The sequence below is a fragment of the Hippoglossus hippoglossus genome, chromosome 8 (assembly GCF_009819705.1).
Source record: "Hippoglossus hippoglossus isolate fHipHip1 chromosome 8, fHipHip1.pri, whole genome shotgun sequence".
Lineage (NCBI taxonomy): Eukaryota > Metazoa > Chordata > Actinopteri > Pleuronectiformes > Pleuronectidae > Hippoglossus > Hippoglossus hippoglossus.
In genome coordinates this window covers 5,535,685-5,556,747 of record NC_047158.1, presented here as the reverse complement: position 1 = coordinate 5,556,747, position 21,063 = coordinate 5,535,685, and the positions used below count along the sequence as shown (strand labels likewise).

The 21,063-nt window shown below is 39.5% G+C and overlaps 1 protein-coding gene across 1 annotated transcript; it reads left to right on the top strand.

Moving 5' to 3' along the window:
* The first annotated feature begins 3,340 nt into the window (after positions 1-3,340).
* On the top strand, positions 3,341-20,123 carry LOC117765915 (myosin-4-like). The gene is made up of 39 exons (XM_034592521.1): positions 3,341-3,544; positions 3,910-4,053; positions 5,563-5,719; positions 5,804-5,831; positions 6,114-6,222; positions 6,305-6,397; positions 6,489-6,552; positions 6,634-6,732; positions 7,606-7,709; positions 7,794-7,932; positions 8,060-8,178; positions 10,014-10,163; positions 10,248-10,418; positions 10,504-10,810; positions 11,557-11,633; positions 12,013-12,100; positions 12,178-12,295; positions 12,380-12,503; positions 12,592-12,728; positions 13,436-13,691; positions 13,810-14,052; positions 14,132-14,308; positions 14,393-14,538; positions 14,621-14,711; positions 14,802-15,191; positions 15,276-15,402; positions 15,496-15,614; positions 15,701-15,897; positions 15,982-16,165; positions 17,059-17,224; positions 17,311-17,435; positions 17,507-17,815; positions 17,899-18,102; positions 18,644-18,769; positions 18,852-19,022; positions 19,120-19,224; positions 19,327-19,422; positions 19,520-19,651; positions 19,741-20,123. The coding sequence occupies exons 1-39, from the start codon at positions 3,341-3,343 to the stop codon at positions 19,759-19,761; spliced, it is 5,817 nt and encodes a 1,938-aa protein (XP_034448412.1). The 3' UTR covers positions 19,762-20,123.
* The last annotated feature ends 940 nt before the right edge of the window (positions 20,124-21,063 follow it).

Genomic DNA, 21,063 nt, shown 5'->3' with positions numbered 1-21,063 from the left:
ACAAACTAAGGAAAGAGACACAGAGAAAACATTGAATGTCTTCTTTAAAAATGTCAGATTCTATTTTCATCTGTTATGAATTTTGTTACAGGGTTTACAGTTTGCTAAAGTAAATTGTAAAATTGGCTGAATATAAATATAATGTTCGGCTATCACAAATTTTTACACACAGATTTTGGTTGAATAAAATAATGAAACCATCCATTTCCATGTTTCTCTAACATGTCTCCCCCTCATTCTGTCACCACAGTAACAAGAAGCTTTGTCTGAAATAAAAGTGACAATGAAAAAAAGAAAAGAGTAAAACTGGGTTATTTTTGTTACATTGTCCTTTTTTTTATGGTTGATCAAAAGCACTTGGAAGTCCCACTGGAAAGCAGAGTCGAAGAGATGTAATATTAATGACTTCTTCATCTACTTGACACAAATGGGGCTTTTTTAAGACGAAGGAAACAGACACGCACAGAATTGAGTTTATCTCACTCTGACCGATCTCTCTTCTTTCTTAGATCTAAAATAAAACAGTGTGACTGCCATGTGTCTGCCAGGAGTCAGACGTTTATCTGACATGCATACATTTTCGACCTCTCTAATGTCTTCCTCGAAAATAATAGCACTGTCATTAGCAATCTTATCACCTCCATTCATTTTCTAAGAATTGTCATTAGCATTACCAGTAACTGAGGAGGGCCGGAGGTCGTTCCTCTGGAAAATGTGCAAACACTATATCTGCTTTGTACCATAGACAGTGTATGAAGATTGAATTATTGTATGCAGGAACAACTGCAAGTAGGATTTTAGAAAAAAATAGGTCATCAGTCTAAATCCCCCCTGGCAGACACCACCTGACAAAGAAAGAAATTCATAATAAAACAAAAATAAATATTCTTTAAGAACCAGCAAGTAGAACACATGTTTGCTGGAATTCCTCTTTAAAATCTTGAATCAATCTCATCGGCCGGGCACTGGCTGGAGAAACTCCGGAGAAAGTCTGTACCCATTTTACTGACATTCTGCAGAGTTCATGACTAAAAGCAATTTGGTGTAACTTCATTGAATTTAGGGGACTGTTGAGCCCTAGATGCCATTGTTGCATTAGCGTGACTGTTCTCTTGGTCTTTCAGTGCAGGTTTGCCTCGTGGTCATTGTACATTTTGTGATCTTAATTAATCCACTTAATTCACCACTACAGTTATTATTTATCACTCACTGCCTCAGGTCTCAAATGTCCTGTAACATTCAAACTGACTAAAAACCCATGATAAAGTTTTTATGTGAGAACTGAAACAATTTAAAAGGTTTGTCCTCTTCTCAACGTTGATTTAACAGCACTTTGGAAAGAGAAACGAGGTGACGGAGGACATGTTTACCGAGCAGCTGATATCGACTTTGAAACTTAAACCTGCCGACAAAGCCGTTCAGAAGCGACACTAAAACCCTGAACCCTTCCCTCACCTTGCTGTGACATTACAGCTACAGGACTCGATAACATCCAGCCAGCCAGAAACAACTGACAATTATTCACTCTGAGCCGTGATTGGTCGACGACATAAGACAGCCACACATGAGCAACAATGGACTTCTCACACTGGCCTGTTGACTTTGGAGCGCTGCCTCAGTCTCATTGTTAAAACAACTGTATCCCGCTCAGGCTTTGAGGGCCTTTGTTTCCACACCAGCTGCCTGCAATAATCCTCTAAAAGGAATAATATCAATCCTCTTCAAATCCACTTCTAAAGGTTGTGTGTCTGTTCGTGTCCGGGCACTAATCACCTCGGTCCGCTTTATCCCCCAAAATAGCAGCTGTAACAGCATGACAACATGTTGGCTAAATATTCAGCTGATGTCTGTGTACTGTGGACGATACATCACAGATTATTCTATTTTATAGATGAATAATTTGCAGCATCATGTTAAGAGTCAGGTTGATCTTTAGTAATTTGGAGGATTTTGGAGGAAATCAGCAATGAGATTTGTCAAGTTGATAACACTGTCATTCACTCTAAGAAAAATACGGAAAATGTAAAGGAAAAGAAAGAAATCATATCATAAATCTACTTAATTTGAATCTACTTTATATACATTTGCAAAATATTAGTGAATAGAGTATAATATTATTATTTATATTGTTATTATAATTGTCTTGTTTACTAATTTTATTAAATCCTGAGCAAGAGTAACTTCATCCGTTGTCTCACCATGTTTTGTAATTTTTTTCTCTAGAATTACCAGTCTGTTTGTATCCCTCCACCAACCAGTGCTGTTTCAATCCACATCAGGTCAACATACTATCTTTATTCAGACTTATATATGGTCAGTGTGATCTTTGACCTTTGGCCACTGAAATTTAATCAAGTATTCCAAGGTAGTCCAAGTGACAATTAAATCCATAGGTACAACATTTAGTTTCCTTATTGCATTGTCTTCAACAAACATATAAATTCACCTTTTTTAATCTTATGGATTAACCCCATTTAGATTAAATTATTTGCATTCAATTTGAGATATTTGTTCATATCTATTACTGCAGTTTGGCTGCTGTTGTTATTTTCTTTGTTCATTTACCTTTTTAATCCTAAATATGTCTATTTTTATTTTCTTGTTTTCTTTCTTATATCTTCTCGTATATGCAGCTCTTTCAATTCCCTTGTTTTACATATATAAACCTAATTAAATGTGTGTATTTATGTGTGTTTACAGGCAGTTTTATGTTTATATAAAATACACATGTTGCATTTTTTCTTCATCTTTCTCCTCGTACACCACTTTATTATTGTTGGTCCTGATATCACACCACTGCCTATAGTTCTATTATTATCATCTGTTGTTTGACAATATCCATGTTTTACCCTGATTACGAATTTCCCAAACATATTGAAAATGTGTCAGTGTTATTCACATGTGACATTTTTCTGTGTCAAGAAAGAACTATTTATAACTGAGCTGCATCTTGTGCTTAATCCAGGCTCCTTCCTCATCCGTGATGAGCAACAGGTCCGTGTAACTCTACCGGTGCATGCCCATGTAAAGGAAGCAGAGTTCACACCAAGGACAGTGGTGACACATAAAAAGGGACAGTGCAGCTGGTTATTGTTACTGCTGCATAACCAAGACGGTTAGTGCACGATCCTTCAGCGCATCTGAGCTACTGTGCAGGATTATTCTCTGTGATTGCTTAGATCTGTGATCTTAAAAAAAAAAAAACCTTCTTTCAAACTTTACTCCTGAGCTTTGTGGGTGAGTATCACTTCCTCCTGGATTAAATTCCAACTATTCAGACATAGAAGCATGAAAGTGATGCTGAGGGTGTGTTTTTCTTTCTTTGACTCAGGAGGAGAACATGAATGCAGACGGGGAAATGGCAATCTTCGGGCCGGCTGCCCAGTTCCTTCGCAAGTCTGAGAAGGAGAGGACGGAGGCTCAGACTCGTCCGTTTGACGGCAAGACGGCGTGCTTCGCCAGCGACGACAAGGAGCTGTATGTCAAGGCTCAGATCCAGGACAGGGTGGACGGCAAATTCACTGTCAAGACGGTGGACGACAGAGTGGGTGGACTGAAGTGATGATTAATTCACCTTTCATTAGACACTGAACTTGAAAATGGCTGCTCTGTCTGAGCAGGACTTGATCCCAGTGTGATGGAGAAGGGTTTTACAAAGCTTGTCTGTAGACGCTGCAATAAAAACAAAAAACCTGCAGAACTCTATTACTTTGGCTTTGAACAGAGACATTCATTTCTCCTTGAAACTCGAACTGCTGCTTCACTTTTCAAATATTTTATAAGAAAATCTAAGTTTACGTTTATATTTATTAGTTTGTGAAGATAAAAATGTGTCTGACCTTTTTTCGCTGTCTGCAGGCGCATCGAGCTCTAACCTTCACTCTCTGTTTTACTTTCTCTGTTTTCCAGACTTTAACGGTCAGGGAGGACCAGGTGTTTCCAATGAACCCCCCAAAGTTCGATAAGATCGAGGACATGGTGATGATGACGCACCTCCACGAGCCCGCGGTGCTGTTCAACCTGAAGGAGCGCTACGCAGCCTGGATGATCTATGTGAGTCACACAGGGAACATAGATGATGCCAGTCAGATGGACACAGTTTAACCACAATTAAAAATCAAAGACAGATGTCAAAATTTTGAAAACAAATGCAAGTGACTATTATTTCACTTAGTTATAAGATAAGATGAGCTAAAAGAGCAAAAAGGGAATAGTGAAATAAACACAATAAAACATAAGTAAAACATATTAACACAAGGAACTATAAAAGATGGGAATATGAGCAATATAAACAATATATAAACAGAAACACATATATTGAAAATGCTCGCTTGATAATAAAGACAGAACACATCACTTTGTGTTAAGAAATTTAGTTTTCTAAAAGTGACATTTATATTTGTAAAATGTTTTAATACAGAATAACTTTTACCTAATCAACTCTGGGTAAAGAATTTACAAAACACATAGAAGTCCATTCTATTATTCACCTTTTAAGCATTTGTTTAGTTTTTTCAAAATGTGAATAACAAAACAATATTAATGAAAACTTGGTAAGATACATAAATACACTCTGTTCAGATTGGATATTTTTAACTGCTGTTTTGTGACTCATGAATTCACAGTTTTTTCAGTTACAGCATTATCTGGAAGTTAAACGTTCCAAATCCTCCTGTTTACAAAAAAACAATTAGTCAGTCCATGATACTAAAACCTTTTGTACTTTGCTGAACTACAACAGTAGGTGCTCCAGTGACGTGAGAAAAATAAGTGGTTGTATTTTATATAGATATATATATTTTTTATATTGTCAAACACAGGTTTAAAAGCTTGTAAAATGATCTTAATCAAAAAATACATCAAATGGTGACTCACTTGGCTGATGCATCCATGGCTGCATCTTCCACTTTTCGACATCTTAGTTTTCAGCCATGTTAACTCTGACATCTCTTCTTCCAATAATCCTCGGCCTACAACAAACCAAAACACAAAATGGATGATTTATTGTGTATTGGTGTTAATGTAGGGGAGCAGGAGCATATGCACGGCCGGCCTGAAGCATTTATGGAGCCCAGAGAATAATTATATTTGGGGAAACCCAATGCCTCAGTACAGCCAATACTATTAACATTTATCAATGCTTAATCATTTGCACACCTATTATCACTCTTATTAGTGCAGCTATGTTCCTCCGACAGTGGCAGAGGGAGTTAACATTAACTAGCCGGATACAAAAGTAGGATATTTTGAGTGCTCTTGAGCCCCCTCTAGTGGCCACAGGCACTTGGTCTGCTTAATCCTGGATCTGCATAGAAGGGTACTGACTTTGTCTAATTCTATGGTGTGAGGTGAAGACAGAGATGTTGGTACATATTGTTTTGTTTGTGCCTTCGTGTAAGATGGCAATATGGACTACAAAAATTGGTCATGAAAAACACGGTCCCACAAAATGATTTGATGATCACAACGTGGACTCATCATGTCACATGCAAGAAAAATCTTTCATTTCCCACTTTTCTGAGATTTCATAAATGCACCTGTCGGCCTGTGTTTTGCATGCAGACCTACTCTGGACTCTTCTGTGTGACCGTCAACCCATACAAATGGCTGCCGGTCTACAACCCAGAGGTGGTGAAGGCCTACAGAGGGAAGAAGAGGATGGAGGTTCCCCCTCACATCTTCGCCTTGTCTGACAACGCCTACCAGTTCATGCTGACCGGTACGTTCACAGCACAAAAGTACATAGAACGGAACGAGAGAGTTTTCATCAGCACGTAACTGTATCTCATTTTGTGTCCCACAGATCGTGAGAATCAGTCTATACTCATCACGTAAGTAGAACAGAGTTTGTGAAAATTGGCAGCTCAATCTAAAAGGTCGCAATGGGAGTCTCCGCCAGGGCTAATGCCCTTTTGTCGCGATGTTAAAGCAAGTGGTGAAATAAATCCTAGATACTCCCCTGTTCGGATCCACAAAAGCATTTAATCGGTTCTTTCTTTTTTCTCATGCTTCCACCAAGTTTCGAAATCTGTTCAGTAGTTTTAGTGTAATCCTATTGACATTCCAACCAACAGACAGGGGTGAAAACATAACCTCTCTGTGCTTTTGCTCAGTGGAGAATCTGGTGCAGGCAAGACGGTCAACACCAAACGTGTCATTCAGTACTTTGCGACAATCGCAGTGTCTGCAGACAAGAAGAAGGAGATGAGCAGTAAAATGAAGGTGAGCTCACGGAGGGTTTTTCAGTTGTTGGTTTCTCAGAGGGCACACGAGCGTCAGATTGAAAGGGTTTCCTCTTCAACAGGGAACTCTGGAGGATCAAATCATCCAAGCCAACCCTCTGCTGGAGGCTTTTGGGAACGCCAAGACTGTGAGGAATGACAACTCCTCTCGCTTTGTGAGTGACCCTGAAGGACTTCATTCAGATTTGATTTACCAGCAGTTTATTCACAACAGACAGTAACACATCACTTTGTTTTTTTCGACAGGGTAAATTCATTCGAATACACTTTGGCACGACTGGTAAACTGGCATCTGCAGATATTGAGACGTGTAAGTTTATATATATATATTGAAATTCATTGAAAATGCTCTCACAAGATAAAGTTACATTTTTCATTTTCTTTCTTAAAGATCTGCTGGAGAAGTCGAGAGTGACATTTCAGCTGGTGGCCGAGAGGAGTTATCACATCTTCTATCAGCTCACCTGTAACAAGAAGCCTGAACTTATCGGTACTCTGATGATTCTTCTTGTTTTGTTGAATTATTTTTCTCATATTTAGACAGATACAGAAATGCCTACTCCTATGATGTAGTATTAGAGCCATATTGAAGAGGAAAATAGAGTTTGAGAATAAAATCGTAATATTACAAGGATTACGTTGTTATTGAGAAGAAATTAATAATATAAAAAAAAATGTATATGTATATATTTATTAGTAAATAACCAGCAATAGACATAGTTTCTTGCACTATCTTTTCAAATGTTTACAGCTATGTGCTGATGTGACAACAATAAAGGCAAGGCAGTTGTATTTCTGAGCACATTTCATTCCAAGAGGTAGTTTTAAGGGGCTGTATAGAGACTTTATAAATTGAACTGAAAAAGCACAATTAGTCAAAAAGAGCAGAAAAAAAAAAGATTAAAAAGAGCAACGGTAAAGGGTGGAAGCGATGATAAGGTAAAAGAAAAAAAAAAAGTTAAATCTGTATACATTTTTTAAAAACAAGATAAAGGAGTAGAATCACATAAATCAAATTGATTTAAAAATAGTAAAATAGAATGAAATAAAATGATGATATGAGCTTAAAAGAGTTTTAAAGGCACACGTGAACACAAAGGTTTTCAATATGGATTGGGAAGGATGGGACATTGCTAAATGTTCCTAAAACCATCAGGCAGTTGGTTCCAGCACTGTTGTGCAGCATAGTGACAATAAGGTATTTTGATATTAATGAAACCTAAAGTATAGCCAAACACGAATCTCCACATTCCTCATATTGTGATTTTTTATTTCAAAAATCTTTTTTCCTTTAATTGGCCCTAATTCTCTAAATCTGAAGTCGTGATGCGAAGAGATTTTAATTACATTTCTTTCACTGAAGATCTGCTCCTCATCACCACCAACCCCTACGACTTCGCCTTCATCAGTCAGGGGGAAATCAGTGTGAAGAGCATCAACGACGCAGATGAGTTAATGGCTACGGACGTGAGTTGACTCAGTGAAAGCACACAGAGCTTCCTCTGCCTTTTCAGTTGATTTAAATATGCTATTTTTCTTTTTTTTACATAGGAAGCCATTGATATTCTGGGTTTCACTGCTGAGGAGAAAATGTCCATTTATAAGCTGACTGGCGCTGTGATGCATTACGGGAACATGAAGTTTAAGCAGAAGCCGCGGGAGGAGCAGGCGGAGCCCGAAGGCACAGAGGGTGAGGATTATCCATCAAAGCTTATACAGCACTGTCATGCAAATCAAGGGGAAAAAAAAGGCACAAATGAAAAGATAAATACTAAACTAAGGCTTTTTGTCTCTTTTCTTTTTTTCTTTCACTGCAGAAGCTGATAAGGCAGCGTATCTGATGGGCCTGAACTCTGCTGATCTGCTCAAAAGCCTCTGTTATCCCAGAGTTAAGGTCGGAAATGAATATGTTACCAAAAGTCAAAATGTGCAGCAGGTGAGACTGACACCAAAAATCTTTTTAGTCGTGTTCATATATCTCACTTAACCATCGTGATCTGATGCATTAGAGCCTCTGGTTATCAAACATGCTGTTTGCTCTTAATAACCATGTTCTTGTTTTTCTGTAACTGCATGGCTACTGTATTATCTCTATTAATCCATTAACGGCACACATAAGGATTGTTTATTGATATTTTCTTTCTGTATAATAGAAATTAAATACAGTACTGAGGTCCTGCAGACACAACCGTTTGACCAATCACAAGTCAATAGTGATTTCACCCTGTTTTTAAGAGCATTGAATGACAAATGAAAATCCAACTTTTCAGAGACATGAGCACTTGAACAAACTGTGATAGGAACTACCTAAAATGACAGAAACCGTCTTTGAGCAACATTTATTTGATGTTTATTTTTGACTTTTTCGTTTGGTCCACACCCCATCCACTAACATGAAGGGTGTTTGACCTTAACTACAGTCAGCCACCAGGGGGCCATCAAGATGCTTAGGCTCCACTTTTGTGAAGCTGTCATATTGTTCATCTCAATTTGTACGTTTTAATAAGATATTAAAGGTTCAGTGTGTATAATTTTGTGACATCTAGTGGTGAAGTTGCATGTTGCAGCTGAATACCCCTCACCTCACCCTCCCCTTCCAAACATGAAAGAGAACCTGTGGGAGCCTTCAGTTGTCATAAAATCTCAAAAGGTTTAGTTTGTCCATTCTGGGCTACTGTAAAACAAAAGGTGGCCTCCGTAGAGAGAACCAGCTCTGATGTAAATAAATAGTATTTAAATATAAAGGGCCAATTCTAGTAAAGAAAACAACTATTTGTACAATTTAGATGAAACACACCAGTGAAAACACTACTAGGATTATTCTACATAAAATGTTTGCCAATTGATCCCTTTCACCTAAATCTTAGACACTGGACCTTTCAACAAGGTTGTGTAGTAATTATAAGCAGTTCAGTGTCACTGAAACAGAACAGTGATGTGTTTCATTGTTTGACTCTTTAGTTTGAACATATTTGATTTAAACTTTAAACTTTGACGGCGCTGAATTATGTTTAATAACCGAAGACTTTTTAATGGCAATGTTATGTCCCATGGAATCAATACAACTGATGATGTGTTTGACATATTAAAGAATACACTGATGGGGGAAATATGGCTGCTGTCCAATCCTGCCAAAGTATCACCAGATGTCTACTGAGGCCTGAGACATCAGAGAGTCACTGACTGCAAACAGTTTGACACCAAATATTAAATACAAACACTATATTAAAGTTTAATGGTAATTTTTCCACTTAATGTCAAGCTCCTACAAAGTTAAATATTTTATAATAATATTTCTTTGATGAAAACATTCCCTCCTTGGTGGAGGTATTTATAGAAAAAGATGTGACACTAACAATGTTTATACGAAAGATAAGATTAGTAGTAATAATAAGAATATTAAATATTGAGAAATAGGACTAATAAATAGCAAATATGTGAACATTTTAAGTGAAAATCAAATCAAAAAGCAACATACTTAAAGGGATAGTTCACAGAAAAATGATATACTCACCACTATGCCGATGGAGGGTAGGGTGAAGTGTTTCAGGGGTAAACAGTGTAGCAGCAGAATCCAAAACAATTGAAGTAAATGGCGACCAATTCTTCAAACATTAAAAACAAGAGACACTACAATTACTACACCATACGTGGATGCAGATGAACAAAGGGTCAACACTCAAATGGAAGGGTCACCATTTCTTTCTAAATCCAATGTGCAGAGACAAATGTGTCACTGTCCGACTACTTTTTAACTTTCCCTCTTTTCAGGTGCACAACTCCGTTGGCGCTCTCGCAAAATCCGTGTACGAGAAGATGTTTGTGTGGATGGTGATACGGATCAACCAGCAGCTGGACACGAAACAACCCAGACAACATTTCATCGGCGTTCTCGACATCGCCGGCTTCGAGATCTTTGACGTGAGTGTGTAAAATGTGTTTTTATTTTTCCCACAGACTCACTGAATAATGAATGTAAATGTGATGTTTATGGTTTTTCTTTAGTACAACAGCATGGAGCAACTCTGCATTAATTTCACCAACGAGAAGCTGCAACAGTTTTTCAACCACCACATGTTTGTGCTGGAGCAAGAAGAATACAAAAAGGAAGGGATTGATTGGGAGTTCATTGACTTTGGTATGGACCTGGCAGCCTGCATCGAGCTCATTGAAAAGGTATTGTATCCTTAAAAATATTAACTCTTAAATTATTGGAATGAAATGCTGCAACTGTTGAAATAAAAATGGTTTTGTTTCCCAGCCGATGGGGATCTTCTCCATTCTCGAGGAGGAGTGCATGTTCCCAAAATCATCAGACATGTCCTTCAAGAACAAACTCTATGACCAACATCTTGGTAAGAACAGCTGCTTCCTGAAGCCAAAAGCAGTGAAAGGGAAGCCGGAGGCTCACTTCACCCTGATGCACTACGCCGGCATGGTGGACTACAACGTCACCGGGTGGCTGGACAAGAACAAAGACCCGCTGAACGAGTCCGTGGTGCAGCTTTACCAGAAGTCATCAGTCAAAATAATGGTCGTGTTCTACGCAAGCTTCTCCGGATCAGACGGTAACATTGTTGTTTTACTGACTGTGTACGATTCTCCCCTCATACTGTTCTGGTGAGATCTTATTAATAACTTTTATTTAAAATACAAGGAGTGAAAACTTGTGAACCCATGTTTCAATCTGATTGCTTCAAGACATAATTTTTTCAGGTATTCTGTTCATCTGCCCCACTCTCGTGAATTTGATATCTCAGGAAAGTCGTTGGGGATTTTTTTCTAATTTGGTAGAGAGGTTCACTTGGATTCTGTGACGGAGGTCAAAGGTCACTGTGACCTCGTCAAACACACTTTTGGTCTTGTGATTGCAAATTTGGCAGAAACGTTGGACTCTAGATTATACTGGTTAAAATATGTTGGTCAAATATCAGTGTGATGTTACAACACACACATTCAGCCATTTATTATGATAAAATACATTTAAAACCTGTCATTAAATTCCCTCAGTCTTCACTACATATATGATATGAGTCTACTGATGTAAAATGGTTGACAGAGGTGTACAACCATGGGGCCGCAATTCCAGTCTCTGTACGCATCTTTACCTATCACCATACTATAATTATATAGCTTGAATTCTGCATTATTATGGGCATGTAGAAAAAGGGACAAAGTTAGTTTACAGAAGGAGAGCAAGTAGAGTGGGTATTTCTGTTTATCAATGCATACAGTGAAACATACAAAATCTAAATAATCTATCAAAGCCAAACACTGCTGAGTATTTCATTTTTAAACGCACCGTAATTAGCAGATGCAGCTGCAGGAGGAACGAAGAAAGGAACCAAGAAGAAGGGAGCGTCTTTCCAAACGGTGTCAGCTCTGTTTAGGGTGAGACAAACATAGAATTACTACAGTAACATGTCCTCACATATTCTTTGAAAGACACCATTTCATATGGATGGAAACCTTTGACTTCAAAAAACTGAACACACTTAAAACAAAACAAAACATTTTGAAGGTCTGTGGTATTTTTATTGCTTTCCACACATTATATTAAGTAATAGGATTAAAAGCATAAGGAAATGTGTGTATTGGATTTCTTGCATTACTGAAGTGGCATTAATCTTCTCATCTAACTCTCAATCCCAAAGTGAATACATGTTTTCCAAAGTGTTGTACGATTCCTTTAGTGACAAAAAGACATGTCTGAACAGTAGAAATTGACAATAAATGAGAAACAGCAGTGTATGTCTTGATATTCTTACAGGAGAATCTTGGGAAGCTTATGACCAATCTGAGAACAACTCATCCTCACTTTGTGCGATGTTTGATCCCAAATGAGACAAAAACTCCAGGTAGTTTGGATCATCTTTTCATTTCTAGATATACATCCTAAAAAGAACTACATAAATAAAAATAACCATCATCACAGGTTCTATGGAAAACCAACTGGTTATCCACCAGCTCCGCTGTAACGGCGTGCTGGAGGGCATCCGCATCTGCAGGAAAGGATTTCCAAGCAGAATTCACTATGGTGACTTCAAGCAGAGGTAAATGTTATCATAATCATTCATATTGAAATATTTCACAATGTTTGGTCTCGTGCTCAATCAGGCCTATTACTCCTCCTACAGATACAGGATTCTTAACGCCAGTGCTGTTCCTGAGGGACAGTTTATGGATAACAAAAAAGCTGCAGAGAAACTGTTGGGCTCAATCGATGTGGATCACACCCAGTACAAGTTTGGACACACTAAGGTTTTCTCTTGTTAAAGAACGCTGGTTAAATGGCAGAGCTGTCATGAGTGAATGAGCTGTACAGACAAATAATTACCTCTAATTTCAGGTGTTTTTTAAAGCCGGTCTGCTGGGAGCTTTAGAGGAGATGAGAGATGAGCGCTTGGCCCAAGTTGTGATGTCCACTCAGGCTCTGTGTCGTGGATATCTGGTCAGGCTCGAGTACCAGAAGATGATGGCCAGAAAGTAAATAGTCTCACTGCTTTAAAATGCAACTTTACATGTTGACATTTAGAAATCCAAAGTCCAATGTAACTGGTACAATGGTGAATAATGTAAAATAGCTTATTCTATTTATAATAATAGATACGATAAGCTATAGCTCCTTATTAGCTCCATTTATGACATTTTGTAATTATTGTATGAAGGAATATCCGAAACTGCCAAATTCCCTGGAGGAACACCACCCACCATAAATGTTTTTGTAACCCTCAGCCATATATAGACTGTAAAAAAAGATGGCCGACATGTCACCACTTTATCCCACAGGTCGTCCGTGTTTAAATACATTCTATGCCCTCAGCCAGATTCTGCTTTGAGCCATGACAGCATACTTACAGGCTCATTACAGCAATGCTAATATATTAAAGTTGAGTAGGTAGCCTGTAATACCTACCATGTCCACCATTATGTTGCAGCATCAACTTTATAAACATCCTTCAGGTCGCAGTGTCTTTGTGAGATTTCTACTACTCATATTAATGTTAGCATTGAAAAGCACCACTGTGCCTGTAAGAACATACCTCAAAAAGCTGCTAGCTAGCATGTAAATACTATAGACGTGCCCTGTTCAAGCAAAATACGAGAATTAATTTTAGATGAGGTCAAATTATTCCAATAAGGAGACATCCAAAATGTGCATGATCGAACTTATTCGAGTCTTATTTTGACAGGGAGGCGATCTACACCATACAGTATAACTTCCGTTCGTTCATGAACGTAAAACACTGGCCATGGATGAAGCTGTATTTTAAGCTCAAACCTCTTCTGAAGAGTGCGGAGACTGAGAAGGAAATGGCCCAAATGAAGGTTGATTTCACAAAACTCAAAGAGGATCTGGCCAAGTCAGACAACCGGAGGAGGGAGCTTGAAGAGAAAATGGTCTCCATTGTACAAGAGAAGAACGATCTCCTACTTCAAGTCCAAACAGTAAGTTATACCACAGAGCAAAAGTTCACACTGTCAGAATTATTTTGGGACCTTTTTTTGGGGGGGGGGGGGGGGGGGTTGTTCAGCTGTAAGATTTTACGCACAAATTTGACATCAGGAGGCAGACAACCTGCAGGATGCAGAGGAGAGATGTGAAGGACTCATCAAAAGCAAGATCCAGTTGGAAGCCAAACTGAAGGAGGTGACAGAAAGATTGGAGGATGAGGAAGAGATCAACGCTGAGCTGACCGCAAAGAAGAGAAAACTGGAGGATGAGTCATCAGAGCTGAAGAGAGACATTGATGACTTGGAGCTCACCTTAGCCAAAGTGGAGAAGGAGAAACATGCTGTGGAAAACAAGGTCAGGTTATGTTGGTTAATGTTGCTATGTCAACATGCTGGAGGGAAACCGTCACATCAGTTTTAATTTATGGTTTTAGGTGAAAAACCTTTGTGAGGAAATCATGAGCCAGGATGAGAACATCACCAAACTGTCCAAAGAGAAGCGAGCCCTGCAGGAGGCTCATCAGCAAACACTGGACGACCTGCAGTCAGAGGAGGACAAAATCAATGCTCTGACCAAAGCAAAAACCAAACTAGAACAGCAGGTAGATGAGGTGAGTTACACGGTAAAAGGCCTGAAAGGTAAAGTATATTTGCTCCAGTAAAGATGCGTGTGTTGAGAAGATTTGTATTTTTAGCTGGAGGGTTCACTGGAACAAGAGAAGAAGGTCCGCGCGGATCTGGAGAGGGCCAAGAGGAAGCTGGAGGGCGATCTGAAACTTGCCCAGGAGTCAATTATGGATTTGGAAAATGAGAAACAGCAGCTGGATGAGAAGCTGAAAAAGTAAGTTACCATGGTTTAGTTGGTAGATATGATAAAAGTTGGGTAGGTGCACCACAAATGAGCAATGAGCTTCACTTCACAGGAAAGACTTTGAGTTTTCACAGCTACAGACGAAGATAGAAGATGAACAAGCTCTCGGCACTCAGCTGCAGAAGAAAATAAAAGAGCTCCAGGTGAAGTATCAATTATTGACTTGGGTTTGAGATGATATTACAAAGCTAAATTACTTCTAGGAATACGTCGTTATAGCATTGTGTCTTCAGGCCCGGATTGAGGAGCTGGAAGAAGAAATTGAAGCCGAACGTTCAGCTCGAGCCAAAGTGGAGAAGCAGAGGTCGGATCTGTCCAGGGAGCTGGAGGAGATCACCGAGCGCCTGGAGGTGGCCGGGGGAGCCACCGCTGCTCAGTCTGAGATGAACAAGAAGCGGGAAGCTGAGTTTCTCAAACTACGCCGGGAGCTGGAGGAGCGTTCGTTGCAGCACGACGCGACCTCGGCTGCCCTGCGTAAGAAACATGCAGACAGCGTGGCTGAGCTGGGAGAACAGCTAGATAACATCCAGAGGGTCAGGCAGAAACTGGACAAGGACAAGAGCGAGTTAAAGCTGGAGATGGATGACCTATCAAGCAACATGGAAACCATGGCTAAAGCAAAGGTTAGTTATTATATTTGTCATTTTTTAAATGTTTATTTTCATTTGAGACATAACAAATGAATATTTTCTTTTTCAAATTCAAAGATAAATTTGGAGAAAATGTGCCGCTCACTTGAAGATCAACTGAGTGAGGTAAAAACTAAAGAGGAGGAGCATCAGAGACTCATAAATGACCTTTCAAGTCAAAATGCTCGGCTGCAGACGGAAAATGGTACAGAATTTGATCTTACTGGATTAATAAAGTCAGTAGTCACATATATTTATATATAAACTGGCTCTAATTTAACTGGCACTTATCATCCAGGTGAAATGTCTCGCCAGCTTGAAGAAAAAGACTCCTTGATGTCGCAGCTAACTCGAGGAAAGCAAACCTTCATTCAGCAGATCGAGGAGCTGAAAAGATTTAATGAGGAGGAGGTGAAGGTACGGTTCGGCAAAAAGAGTCAAAGGTGGTTGACGTTTGAAGATGGAGCTCAGTGTTTATGTTCCGTTCTGTAATTTCTCTTAAGGCTAAAAACGCCCTGGCTCATAGTTTGCAATCAGCTCGACACGACTGTGAGCTGCTGAGAGAGCAGTACGAGGAGGAGCAGGAGGCCAAAGCGGAGCTGCACCGCTGCCTCTCCAAGGCAAACTCCGAGGTGGCTCAGTGGAGAAGTAAGTACGAGACCGACGCCATCCAACGCACTGAAGAGCTTGAGGAGGCAAAGTAAGTTCAACCACGTTGGTCTAAAAAGGGACAAAATCTCATCTGACCTTATGATACGATAAACCATGTATTTTTTTCCCACAGGAAGAAGCTGGCTCTGCGTCTACAGGATGCAGAAGAAGCTGTGGAGGCGGTGAACGCCAAGTGTTCCTCTCTGGAAAAGACCAAACAGCGGCTGCAGGGAGAGGTGGAGGACTTGATGGTGGACGCTGAGAGGTCCAACGCTGCTGCTGCTGCCTTGGACAAGAGGCAGAGACATTTTGACAAGGTTGGAAATTGCCAACCAGCCAGTTACTTCTCATTTTTGTAGTCACCTCCATTGTAAAACCTAAACAAACCATCTGAGAATGCATAAATCTTCAACTTTGTGCAGTTTGTCTAAGTCAGGCATTGTACCTCCCTTATTCTTTGCTATAGTGAGGTAAATATGACACAATGCAGCTATTGTTGATAAGAACAATGTTAAGGGTGTATCCCATGGGCCACTAGAGGCAGCATTAAGCACTTTTCCACACTTGAATAAGATACTCAAATGGCTTTTGTGCAAAATGAGTTCCACAATCATTGGTTTGGCTAAAGCAGCCATGCAAGATACATTTTTTGCTATAAATGCTGTACATTGTTAAGTCCTCAAAAATATAATACCATTGTGTAAATGCAAGAACAGTACTCATAAGAACGCATCCCTCCGACAAGACCCAACAGTCCCTTTAAATTCAATGAAGCTGCACCAACTTGCATACCCTCATGAATATGAATCCCCTAAATATGCTTGTTTTTTTATCAATAGCCATAAATATTTTTTCTGGAAGGGAAGAAAGGAAGAAAACATAACTTCCATGGCCGAGGTAACAAAGCCATCATAACCAAGAAGATCTGTATCATAACAGGGACCAGAAGCAGCATTAACTTATTGCCTGCATATCAATGTTCAGGCATCTAGCCAGATGTCTCTGGCAAAGAAGGTTTTCAACTTCAATAGAACTTGCCTACTTTAAATTATCAAATGAGGCTATTCATGACAATGTTGAGGGAAACCTTATTTTCAAAACTCCGGATTACACTGATAGTGATTCCTTTTGCACAAGTACACACCAGACCAGGCTGTAAAGCATTCAAAACAAAGTTTTAAATATTCAACTGTTACATGTCTTCCCATAGGTTGTGGCTGAGTGGAAGCAGAAATACGAGGAAGGTCAAGCTGAGCTAGAGTCATCTCTAAAAGAGATGCGCTCTTTGGGTACCGAGAACTTCAAGATGAAAAATGCCTTCGAAGAGTGCATGGAACAACTGGAGACCCTCAAACGGGAAAATAAAAACCTGCAACGTATATATAAACACTCTTCTTTATCTACATTAATGCTGTATTCAATCGTCTTTCTGCGGAATCGTCATATTTTTCTTCTGTTGCAGAGGAAATCATGGATCTCACAGAACAGTTGGGAGAAACCGGGAAAACCATCCATGAGCTGGAGAAATCAAAGAAACAGGCTGAGCAGGAGAAGTCAGAGGCTCAGACTGCTCTGGAGGAGGCAGAGGTAGGTAGAAGAAAAAATACATAAATCATATATATTTAAACATTTAAACTGCACATTCCTTTTAAATTCAGGCTTCCATGGAGCACGAGGAATCCAAGATCCTGCGAATCCAGCTGGAGCTGAACCAGGTAAAGTCTGAGGTGGACAAGAAGATCGCAGAGAAGGACGAAGAGATTGAACAGCTGAAGAGAAACAGCCAACGAATTATTGACTCGATGCAAAGTAATCTGGACGCCGAGGTGCGGAGCAGGAACGACGCCCTGAGAGTTAAGAAGAAGATGGAGGGAGACCTGAATGAGATGGAGATCCAGCTGAGCCATGCTAACAGGCAGGCGGCCGAGGCCCAGAAACAACTGAGGAACATTCAAGTTCAGCTCAAAGTGAGTAGAACATAAGAACCTGTACGATGTTTCCATCTTTGACACATACACCAGAAAGACACTGTTTTACCTTGACTGTGCAGGAAGTTCAGATTCACCTGGACGACGTCCTGAGAAACAACGATGACATGAAAGAGCAGGTTGCCATGTCTGAGCGCAGGAGCAACCTAATGCAGGCTGAAATGGAAGAAATCCGAGCGGCTCTGGAGCAAACCGAGAGGAGCCGCAAATTAGCGGAGCAGGAACTGCTGGACGCCAGCGAGAGAGTCCAGCTCCTTCACTCACAGGTTCAAATCTACTCTTACTTTTATCAAGTTTTCTTACATTTTCACTATAAGATTGACTCAGAGGAAAGTCTACTTCACCAAAGTGGCAAATGAAATATTTTTTTGCAGGTTTAATCCTGAAAATCCACCTACGAATCTAGTAATCACTTGCAGCATGTACTACATCTATTAGTTTGCAATGCAACAAACCAAATCTCTAAACTCACTAAACTATTACAAGTAACTTATTGATTTCTTGCTTTAAATTAATTCAGATTCTGGCACATTAATTGAAAATACTAAGATTCATTTGTAATGACAACAGATGTAATTTCTTCTCACATTATAAAAGATCAAAAAGGAAAATACCAATCAAAGCTCAGCAGGTGGTGCATTTACACAGCGAGTGTCAGAGCCACTTAAAGGCCTTTCTCACAGTGTCAAGGGATTAGATTAATTTGGAATGTACATATATTATTACGCTATATAAAACATTATAAAGGAAACCTTGAAATCTTTATATTTCACTACGCTAAAGTCAAATAAATCTAATCTATTACAGAACACCAGCCTCCTCAACAGTCGCAAGAAGCTGGAGTCTGATCTGTCTCAGATTCAGGGCGAGATGGATGATAGCGTCCAAGCTGCCAGGAACGCTGAGGAGAAAGCCAAGAAGGCCATCACTGACGTAAGAGCTCTGTGTAGGTTTTCTGTCTATTTCAACTTGTCAAAAAGCCGAAATCTGCTCACCATTGCAGTCCATGTTCCAGGCCGCCATGATGGCTGAGGAGCTGAAGAAGGAGCAGGACACCAGCGCTCATCTAGAGAGGATGAAGAAGAACATGGAGGTGACGGTGAAGGACCTGCAGCAGCGACTTGATGAGGCCGAGAACCTGGCCCTGAAGGGTGGAAAGAAGCAGCTCCAAAAGCTGGAAGCAAGGGTAATGGATTCAAATCAGAAAAAAAACAAACCCAGAATTACTGGCTCTTGTTTTATCAGCATAATCCATGAAAGAAATATTGTCAACTCCATTGCAGGTGCGAGAACTCGAGAATGAGCTTGAAGCAGAGCAACGACACGGATCAGATGCTGTGAAGGGTGTTCGCAAACTCGAGCGTAAGATTAAGGAGGTCACCTATCAGGTAAACTAATGGAAAATGTGTTTTCCTTTTCATACAAAAGATGTGTGAAGTTTAAGTTGTTCATCAGATGTAACGTATGGATTTTATGTCTTCAAATATCAGTCTGATGAAGACAAGAAAAACATGCTGAGACTCCAGGAGCTGGTGGACAAACTCCAGCTGAAGGTCAAAGTGTACAAGAGGCAGGCTGAAGAAGCTGTGAGTGTCTTTTGAATTCAGTCAAAGCCTCGCTCTGAAAAAACGTTTACTGTGACATGTGGAGATGTTTATGAATGGCTTGTTTGGCGTCTGACAGGAGGCGCAGGCCAACACTCATCTGACTAAGCTGAGGAAGGTTCAGCACGAGCTGGAAGAGGCCGAAGAGCGCGCCGACATCGCAGAGTCCCAGATCAACAAAATGAAGGTCAAGAATCGTGAAATGGGAAAAGTAAGTCAGTCAGCTTCTAGTAACATAATACGAAATGTTGATAGACGTAATAACTTTGTCTTTCTCTTTCTCACTTTCTCCTTTATCAGGCAAAAGACAGCGGAGAGTAGTCATGATACGCTGCTGTAAGGAAGATAAGTCTGCTGTGTCTCTGAAGCTAGTATGCAACATACTCTTAACCTAATATGTGTTTATTTTTGTATTTAAAGCCACAATGTGAATAATTTATTGTGATCCGACAGTTTTGTGATGGTTTTCATTCGTCTCTGCTGCCTGCCTGTTACTTAGTATTGTTGTGTTGCTTGGCATCACTAGAGGGTGAAACTGTCAAAGCAGGAAACTGTGAAATTGTACACAGTGTGGCATTAAATATGAAGTAGTGTACAATGATGATTAGCATCTGGAATTGACTGCATTGTTTTATTTTGTGGTAGTTGATGTATGTTGCTTTAATTGCATTAAAATATTAGATAAAATCCCTTTGTGTGGTTTAATTCATTAGTTTTGGAATGTATTATTATTATCAATAATAACAGCTTAATTACACTATTTATAATTTTATTACACTTGTACAACTAAAAACATAAAAGCCAATAGCTAAACTATAACGAAAGAAGCAGCAACAGAAAAGAGGAAAATGTGACTTGGATTGGGAAAAAAAGAGAAAATGAAAATAACAGTAAATAACATTTAAAATATGAAAGAATCTTAAAAATAAGGATGAATAGAAAAATCTAATTGTCTCGTACTATATTCAATGGGTGGATCAATCAGTGATCACAAATGAGCTGTTAAATTCCGATTAAACTCCTGTTCATTCCGACTAAACATTTTGACATGTCACTCTCGGAAAAGCACAGGTCTAAACTGGAGTGGACTCAGTAGAGCTCATGTCTCTGCCAAAGTCCAACAGTCCCTTTATATTGAATCAAGCTGCACCATATTACACACACATAGATATCAGGCAAAGGAGAAATGTGTGAAAATGTCAAATACACCCTATCTCACAAAGTAACTGATTAAAAAAATCCTAGCTCTGCCCTGTGTTCCAGATCCGTTCTAAAAAGTATCCGTATCTCGTTCTTCCACCAACTTTCATGGACTTGAGTTCAGCAGTTTTTGCTTAATCCTGTTGACTAACCTACAACCCAGAAACGGAGAGATGAGGCACAAATAAAATAAGTGATTGCTGAATCCGATGTAGCTCAAAGAAAAGAACTCTGGACATAAATAAACACACAAACAGTGAAGTTTGTGAATGAATCATTTTAATGAATAGAGGAGCTTCACAAACTAGCCACATCGGCTACTGTTTCATTATTGTCCACTAGAGAAAAACCTTTCTGATCTTGTGTGGCACAGTTGTGCATATATATATATATTCAAAGCATCAAGTTATCAAGAGTTATAAT